This window comes from Elephantulus edwardii, unplaced genomic scaffold (assembly GCF_000299155.1).
Source record: "Elephantulus edwardii isolate Elephantulus edwardi_28Jun2011 unplaced genomic scaffold, EleEdw1.0 scaffold00161, whole genome shotgun sequence".
Lineage (NCBI taxonomy): Eukaryota > Metazoa > Chordata > Mammalia > Macroscelidea > Macroscelididae > Elephantulus > Elephantulus edwardii.
This window is the reverse complement of record NW_006399911.1, coordinates 105017-114484: the sequence shown is the minus strand read 5'-3', so window position 1 is coordinate 114484 and position 9468 is coordinate 105017. Positions and strand designations below refer to the sequence as shown.

At 39.8% G+C, this 9468-nt stretch overlaps 1 protein-coding gene across 1 annotated transcript in view; it reads right to left on the bottom strand.

The window, feature by feature from the left end:
- The window catches only part of LOC102872079 (DNA repair protein XRCC2-like), an 18124-nt gene extending 9584 nt beyond the window's left edge, over positions 1–8540 (bottom strand). Inside the window, exons 1-2 of the mRNA XM_006895183.1 lie at positions 8526–8540; positions 6598–6679 (exon numbers count right to left, since the gene is read on the bottom strand). Coding sequence (XP_006895245.1) covers positions 6598–6679; positions 8526–8540 — 97 coding nt within the window. The remainder of the gene's footprint in view (positions 1–6597; positions 6680–8525) is intronic.
- Between the last annotated feature and the right edge of the window lie 928 nt (positions 8541–9468).

Genomic DNA, 9468 nt, shown 5'->3' with positions numbered 1-9468 from the left:
CATATGTTATTTCTTTAAATTCCTCTGTATCTGCCAGTTCCTTTCTATATAATGACTCAGTATATTCCTTCCATCTTCTTTTAATACTTCCTGGATCATTTAATATTCTGCCCAAAGCAACTCTTAACCCCTTTATCTCAACTCCACTCCCACTGCCCCTACTCCAGGGCTGTAAATGCTACCTTGTTTAGAAATAGGTTCTTTTTTGAGGATGTTATCAGTTACTTCACCATTAGGTTCTACAAAGATAGTCATGTGCTAATATAATTGTTACAGCTCTAAGAAACATCTGGGAGGTTCTTCCCCTAAAGTTTGGATCATTCAACCACCAGCAAATAAGAAGTAACAGAATGCAGCATGTCCTTTAGGGCCAAAGAGTCTTGCACCCAGGGGAGCAGCAGCCCAAGCAGGCAGCAGCAGAGACCTGATTTGAAAAGGAGTGGACCTTGGACGTGCTGTCCCATGGGGAACCACAGCTGAGAACTTTTGCTCAAGTCTGTCTGAGAACCTTTGGGCTGAGTGGGAACCATAACTGGCAGGACTAGCCTAAAGCCATAAGGCTGAGCAGCAGCTGTCCTGACTGAGCACAATCTGCTACTAATTTGAATGATATCTTTTAAAAAAAGAAAGGAATGATATCCCTCCCCTTAGAGACTTCAAAGAGACCATGGGCCTGTCAAATCCCAAATTTGGACTTTCAACCTCTAGAACTATGAGAAAATAAACTTCTCATCCTCATCCTGACCAGTTTTTCTGGTATTTTTTTCTTTTTCTTTCATATTGGTTTGCTTATAAAGTTCATATATATAGTATTTCCCACTATTCTTTATGCGCACAGTCATTCTCATTGTTTATAAAATTAATCACCTTTGGACTATGCCCGTGGTATTTTGTTACAGCAAGCCTCGCTAACTAATACAAAAAGGTCATTTATAACAACTGTTGAAGTAAAATCTGTAGACTTGAAAGTGGCCCATGGTTATTATCTGTAAGGGCACTGTGGTGGTACAGTTTGCAGGAAGCTGGCTTGCTATCCAAAGGCTGTGACACTCTGGCAGCTCCGGAAAGAAAGGGACAATCACCTCCTGTGTGATTTACAACCTCTGAAAACCCCCTTTAGAGTTGGCTCTGAGGTGGTTCTGACTTGACAGTAGTGGAAAGAGGGGGATTGAGGTCGATGGTCAGCAAAGGCTTCCTGATGCCACGCTGGGTTACTCATTGATCTGCTACCCAGAAGATCTGGTTGGTGGTTTTGATCTACTTTGCTAAGAGAGAGGAAGATGATACAATCTGCTCTTGTTAAGATTTATAGCCGCAGAAACCACTAGAGTGGACAGTCACCACGGTCAAAATCAACTCAAAGGGAGTGGGGCTTTGGGTATTGGTATTAAGGTATTAGAATTAGGTTCTCCACAAATATGTTTAATGTGGAATTCAAGTAAATTGTACCGACTTAATAAACGAATCAAGCATTATGTTTAAAGAGGGGTCACAGTCCTTTCTGCTTTACTTAACATCACAGTCTCATATGTTTCTGTGAGAAATGATGGAAAATAGCGATCGTGTCTAGCAAAAGTATTCAAAGTGACAACTTGTAGTAAGAAAAAAAAATTCCTATAGCTTGGCACTTAACTAACTCAGAAAAGTTTGGCCTTGATACTTACTGTTATAAATAAAAAACTGTACAGAGTTTGGGTAACAGATTGTCAGAGTGAGTGTATGGATCTAGATATCTGTCAAAACAGGGAAAGAAAGAAAAGCCAAAAAACTTATCATCTTGAAATCAATTGACTAATTTTATAAAGAATTTGTGGAGTTGGCAGATTACAATCACTACAATACTAAAATTTTAAAAAACCCCAACCCACCAGAAACCCAAACCAAACATACTGTTACCGAGTCATTTCCAAGCCATGGTAACCCTTTATCATGTTTCCGAGGCTGTCAATCTCAACAGGAGCAGAGGCCTCATCTTTTCCTTGTGGACCAGCTGGTGGGTTCAAATTACTAACCTACTAGTTAGCAGTCCAAACTTAATGTTAACTTCAACAAGGCTCCTTTTAGAATGGTAAAGAAGCAAAGAACTGGCATACAATATTAAGTAATTATTATCAAATAACAAAAGTATGATTATAACATTACAGATTCTTATGTCAACTCTTACATCTCCTATGGCTTCAATTTAAGCACTTTATAACAAAGATAAAAGACTATAACCTTCAATAAGGATCTCAACATCAAGAAGACAAAAATCATCACTACTGGACAAATAGGCAACATCACAAATAGATAGGGAAAAAGACTGAAGCCATCAACGATTTTATCTTGGATCTACAATCAACATTCTTGGTACCAGAAGTCAGGAGATCAGGAGACTCACAGCTTGGGCAAGCCTGCTGTCAGGGACCTCTCCAAATTACGGAGAAGCAATGATGTCAGTTTGAAGACTAAGGTGTGCCTTCTTCAGGCCATGGTCTTTACAATTGCTTGCTATAAATATGGAAAGTGGACAATGAATAAAGATGACAGAAGAACTGATGCTTTTAAGCTGTGGTGTTGGAGAAGAGGACCAAATATCCCATGGACTGCCAAAAAACCGAACAGGTATGTCTTAGAGAAAGTGCGGCAAGAGTGCTCCTTGGAGGTAAGGATGATAAAGCTTCGTCCCACATACTTTGGGCATTTTGCAGGAAAGGCTATTCCCTGGAGAGAGACATCATGCTTGGAAGATGGAGGGTCAGCAAAACAATGCAAGAAACTTGACGAGGCAGACTGACATTAACTGCAACAATGGGTTCAAGGATGTCAGAGCTGATAGGACAGGGTTCATAGGGTCACTATGAGTCATAATCAACAATACTTAATAACAACTTAATAATTTATGATAAACTGATAAATAATGATCCTAGTCTATCTGCTATTGCTACAATAGAATGTTTTGTTGTGTACCATAGAGTCGGAAATGATCCAGAGCTGACTGTCTAGCTGGATTTCAGAGGCAGTTAACTGCATGGGAGGAGAATGCCCATTGGTGGCCTTTGGGATTGCAGCAGTTTCTTGCCAGTAGGCCATCAGAGCTCCAAACAGAATGTATTTTATGGGATCTGTGGTAGCTCTCATGGTGTAGTCCACAGGGAGCCGTGTTGCTTATCCAAAGGTTATGCCTCTCTGGTCTAAATCTACCAGTGGCTCTGCAGAAGAAAGACAGGCAATCCCCTCCTGTGTGATTTACAACCTACAAAAATCCACTGGATGGTCAGCTATGAGCTGACTTAAACTTAACAGCAATGAGTTGAGGTGAATGGATAGCAGTTTTAAATAAACTTTTTTGATTAGTAATTAAACATAATAGTTTTTCAATTTTTTATAAATCTAATATTTTAATGTAGAAGTTGTGCTACAGACTAACTTCTAGAACAGATTATGTCTTCTTATGTTTATCTTTCCAGATATGTTGGCTACACCAAAATATTCAGAGAAAATGGATTTATAGTATGATTTCTAACAGTAATATGTACTATTATAGTATATATATGATAGACCTTTTCAATCTGTATATGGAATAGATCACTTGGGAGGCTGGACTCCATGAGGAGGAATGCGGCATCAGGACTGGAGGAAGACTCATCAACAACCTACGTAATGCAGATGACACAAACTTGGTTGCCACAAATGAGGACAAACTGAAGGGCTTGCTGCAGAGAATCAAGGACTATAGTCTTCAACATGGACTGAAGCTCAGTATCAAAAAGCCAAAGATTCTCACCACTGGACCAATTGGCCAGCACCGTGACAGATGGAGAAAAGATTGAGATTGTTAACAATTTAAGCTTGCTTGGTTCCACAATCAACACTCTTGGCACCAGCAGTCAGGAAATCAAAATATGAATTGCACTGGGAATATCTGCTGTCAGGAACTTCTCCAGAGTGCTGATGAGCAACAATGTCAGTCTAGAGACTAAAGTGTTTCTTATCCAGGCCATGGTCTTTGCAATTACTTGCTATGCATCAGAGAGCTGGACAATGACTAAAGATAACAGAAGAATTGATACCTATGAGTTGTGGTGCTGGAGAAGAGTATTAAACATACCATACACTCCCAAGAGATCAAACAGGTCTATAAAGAGGGTGAAACCATGCCGTTCTTTGGAGGCAAGGCTTTTGAAGCTTCATCTTACATACTTTGAGCATACTGTCCAGAGGGGACAGTCCTTGGAGAGGATATTATGCTTGGAAGAGTGAAGGACAGTACAGAGGAGGAAGACCCTGGATGAGATGGACTGACACAGTGACTGGGACAACAGAGGCAGGTGTGTCAGAGACAGTGAAACTGGCATAATTGTATTATGCACAGTGACTAACTGCTATTGGTCACAGGTAACTGACAGCACATAGCAACAGCAACGAGAAAGGGTATAATTAATGGAGAATGCAGTACTTGATATGGAAGCTGCTGAGCCCACATCTAAAAATGATGACATTTGTGTAGCAGACAGAAAGACCAGATATTAGAGGCTAATAGCTAAGAACACTCGTTAGCCTGCTGTTTACATATCTAGGAATTAGACTTAGCTTGCTCCTCTAGAGGAAGAAACTGGAAAAGTCAGAATATTGGAAGTTGTTTGCTGCTCTGGCCTTTTGAACTCAGGGTTCAATTTAGCCTTTTGCAAGCAAAAAATGAGAGATATGTTGGCTTTTAGAAAGGATTCTGAGATGAGACTGTGGTTCCAAGTTTTTTCCAGGCAATTCTCAGCAGTTCTGCATCAGACAGGTGATGCTGGGTCAGCAAAAAAGATTCGTTTATGGGTGTGGCCACCTTCTACCATTCAAGCCTCCAGAAGCTTTCGTACTTAAAAAATGTATTTAGGAAAAAACTTATTCACAGGTGACTCACAAAAGGAACTGGCTGAAAGCAAACAAAAACCCCCTTAAGACTTTTAGGAATATATTCTTCAGACTTTTAGGAAATTATTTTTCTAGAATAACAATTCTTGTATTGGTCAAGCAATTATGCTGGTTCTCTCTTAATGTGAACTCTGAGCCCAGAAATAAAGTCTAAACAACTATAGCTCCCTCATGGGCAACTGTTAAGTCTCTCCCTGTATAGAAGAAAAGTAATGATGCATGTTGCTGTTGTGTACCACTGCCTGCGACCCACAGTGACCTTATGTACATCAGCTCTGAATCCTGCCCTATTCTGAGACAATCTCTTTGGCTCTGATAGACCTAATCCCATTTCTTATTACTGAGTCAATTCACCTCCTTCTGGGTCTTCTCCTGTGCTGTCCCTCTACCCTTTCAAGCATATGTCCTTCTCCAAGGACTGGTTTCTTCTGGCCACTTGCCCAAAGTATATGAGATGAAGCCTCAAAATATTTGCCTCTAAGGAGCAGATTGGTTTTGATCTCTCCAGGACAGAACTGTTTATACTCCTGACAGTTCACATTATGTTCAACACTCTTCTCCAACACCAAAACTCAAAGGCATTGATCCTTTTTCTATTATTCTTAGTTACTATTCAGTTCTCTGATGCAAAGCAAGTAATAGAAACAATTAATTCAAAGTTACTCTCCTAAAGCAACCAAGTACTATTGTATGAAAAGCCGGTAATGTCTTTAATCTGCCATTTCTTAAGACAGAACATCTGAAGAATAGAAGCTCTGACTGTCCACTTTTTACAGGAAGAATGAATAAGCATGCCCCTTTTGGAAATTAGTATGAATATGCAGAACTACCCTTGTCTTGTTGCTGTTGTTAAGTGCCACTGAGTTGTAGACGACTTGTAGCAACCCTATGAACAAAAGATCCAAACACTTGTATCACTTTCATCATTTCTCTAAGTTCATAGAGTTTCCAGAGGCAAGCTATTTCAGAAGTGGACGCCACTCCTGCTTCCAAGCTTGTTTTAGCCGGGAAGCTCCACCAAACACTGTCCACCATGGGTAACCATTATCACATAAGACACATCAGTGTCACAGTGTTTAGCATCACAGCAACCATGAGTTATTTAAAAAGGCATTTGGCCGATAGTTTGGGGCTGCTTTCGAGTTCCCTTTATCTTACCCTCTTAAAAATTCTTCCTTCTTCTCCCCGCAGTGACAGTAGCTTGCAAGGTTCAGATCCCTTTTACTGTCTCCTTTCACTTGCTAAGATAAACTGAAGAGTCACCATGTGTATTTTTATAGGGATAGACTGAACTTACTGAGTCCACAGACATCCCTGGGGCTTCTGTCTGGTAGCTGTGTTGCTGTCAGGCGTCATGGATGTGGTTCTGATTCACAGAGAGACAATGCACAACAGATCAACACACTGCTCGATCCTGTGAGCCATCCACAGGCACACTCTCTGCTGTGCCTAAGCCCACTGTGCACTGTGTCGGAGTCTAGGGCATTCTGCCTGGCCAGGGAAATTGTTTTTGTCAATCCAGAGGTAGGTACAGGGAAGGCTTAAAATTTGCCCATCATCACTGATTCTTGGGCTAAATTTTACTGTCTAACTACGTAACTTCTTGCAAGGAGAGTGTGAATATATGTGAACATATATGAGGGCAACATTCAAGTCCTGATAACTCTGCTTTGGTTTGACATTTGTTTTTACCATGTACAGGTGATTCTTCATCAGCAAACAGGTATGGTTCTATTTCCTTCAAGGAATGTCTACCTTCAAGTCGGGCAAGAAGCTTGCAAAAGAGAAAAAAAAGAAAAGAAAAATTCATTACCTAACCACATCAAATTCTAAAAATATCTTTTTCAAATTTCCCAAGTCTATGGGGAGAAAATAAAAAAAAAAAACCAACCTATGATTTTAAAGTTTTGGAGGAAATGGAGAAACACTGCACTCATTTACTTAGAAAATACTTCACTTTCTATTTATGTGCCAAATACAAATATAAAATGAGTCCTAGCCTCATAGTCCAATTTAGGATGTAGGATCAAGCTGCTAACTAAATATTTATCATCATTATACAGGCATACCTCATCTTATTGTACTTTGTGGATACCGCATTTTCTGTTTGGTTTCCCTTGAAACTCAAATTGTTGTGTTACACCTTCATTGAGCAAACTGGCACCATTTTTCCAAACAGCAGGTACTCACTAGATATCTGTGTCACATTTTGGTAACTCTTGCAGTATTTCAAACATTTTTCTAATGTCGTTGCCCATTTAACAGATAACAATACAGTGTAAATGTAACAGGTGCATGTACTGCTTGTTGTTGTGTGCTGTTAAGGTGGAATCAACTCATAGCTGACCATTTCCAGAGGCAGTGAATCACACAGAAGGAGACAGGACACTGGAAACTCATGTGACTCGCTTTACTGCTACCTTCGCTTTGTTTTGGTCTGGACCACGACCTGCAATATCTCCAAGGTATGCCTGTACTTTAAAATTATCTTTCTCATTGTACTTAACACATTTGTAATTCAATTATCTGTTTGTACTGTCTCATTATAGTGCCAACTTCTCACCTAGTGAAGAGAGGAACAAAGAAAAAAGTCAAGGAAAACTGCAGAGCTACCACGGGAGTAGCCGAATTAAGTAGGAATTCCTTAGGTGAGCAGATGAGACAGCGTCAATTAAGGCTGAAATAGACTAGGACTGGTCATTTTTAATTGGACAAAAAAATGTCATACTATGTTGGCAATGACACAGTATAGAGGAAGAGTATCAGATTTCAAGATCTATCCTGAAGTACAGTGTTGTTGGCGATGGCACAGCAGATAACACACACAAGGAAGACCTGTTCATACAACTACTATTCAAGTTTACAAACCAACCACTAAAGTGATAAATGAAGAAACAGAGGGTTTCAACTAACTTATGCAGTCTGAAATAGACTGAACATGGGATCAGGATGCATGAATAATAAATGGTGACTGGAATAAAAAAATTAGAAACCAAGAAGTTCTGGTAGCTGGAAAATGGCCTTGGTGATAAAAGGGAGGCCAGAGATTTTGTAAGTAAGAACAATGACTTATTCATTGCAAATACAGCTTTTAAAAAACTTTTCTGTGACTTGAGTGAAAGTTTACAAATCAGACTGGTTTTTCATTCAATCATTCATACGCATCTTGCTTTCTAACATTCATGAAAATCGATGAATGTAATTAATAATATTAGATCAACTTTTTATATTACATCTCTCTTTACCCAATATATCTCTTTATTAATTCTTACTTCACTGTCTTCCTGTTTTGGGTAACTATCCAATAATGACTGTGTGTGTGAACTTTTTCTAGTTTTTATAACAGTGGTCTGGATGGCTGGCAGTCTCATCTTTATGGCAGTCACGTAAGCGGCGTTTCTGGGATCATGTCTGTTGGGGTTTTTTGGTGTTCTTTTTTTCCTCCCTCAAAAGTGGGTGGCCCCTGAGCCTTAAACTAAGGGTGGAAGTTTGCTAGAGGGTGTGGCTTTAAAATCTATAATGAGGTGATGGGTCTGTGGGCCTGCCTGGGGCCTGGGCCTTGGAGTCTCCCTCCACTCTAGGAGTTGGCTGGCTAGCTAGCATCTTGATGGTGGTCTCGCCTTGATGATTACCATGGTCACATAAGAAAAGTGTCTGGGGTTGTATTTTTTTGTGTTACTGTTCCTTTTCCTGCTCCAAAAAGCGGGTGGCCCTTGAGCCTTAGACTAAGGGTGGAGGCCTGCTAGAAAGTGTAGCTTTAAAACGTCTTCATTACAGAATGAATATTCTTTAAAAGAAGCAGCAATCATTTGCTGTCTGTTTGCTGTATGGGACAACCTGGAGTTAGTTTAGTTAGTTAGAATAGTGCAGAATACTATTCCGTAGTCATGTCAAATACCATAATGGTTACCTATCACGTACAATGTTTGGATGAGCATCTAGATTGATTCAAGGTGGGAAGCAGGAGTGGCAGACACTTCCCAAACTAGATGCCTCTGTAAAGTCTACAAACTCTCTTATAAATGTACAGAAATTAAGGTAATTATAGTACAGAGTTTAGGTCTTTCGTACAAAGCTTACTCTGAGTTGTACTCAACTCAACGACACTTAACCACTGCTAAATGAGACTAGTGTTGCTATATCTGGAGGAACATTCTTCCACTCTTTACATCACTCTTTGTCAATGTGTTGCATGAAGTAACCTGGCTTTACTATGATGAACCTTGTGCCATGGGGATATAAAATACCATAATGGTTTCCCATGATGGACAGTGTTTAGTGGAGCTCCTAGTTGTAAAACAGGTTTGGAAGCAGGAGTGGCTCCACTTCCTAAACCACATGCCTCTAGAAACTCTATGAACTTGGAGAAATAATGATAGCTATGGAAAGGCATTAGATCTTTTATTCATAGAATCACTATGAGTCGACCTCAACTTGATGGCAATCAACAACAAAACAACAATATCCAAGAATGACTATGTGCGTGGACTTTTTCTAGCTTTTTATAACAGTGATCTACGCCACAGTTGTCCTTTTGTGACTTATGCAGCATAATGTCCTATA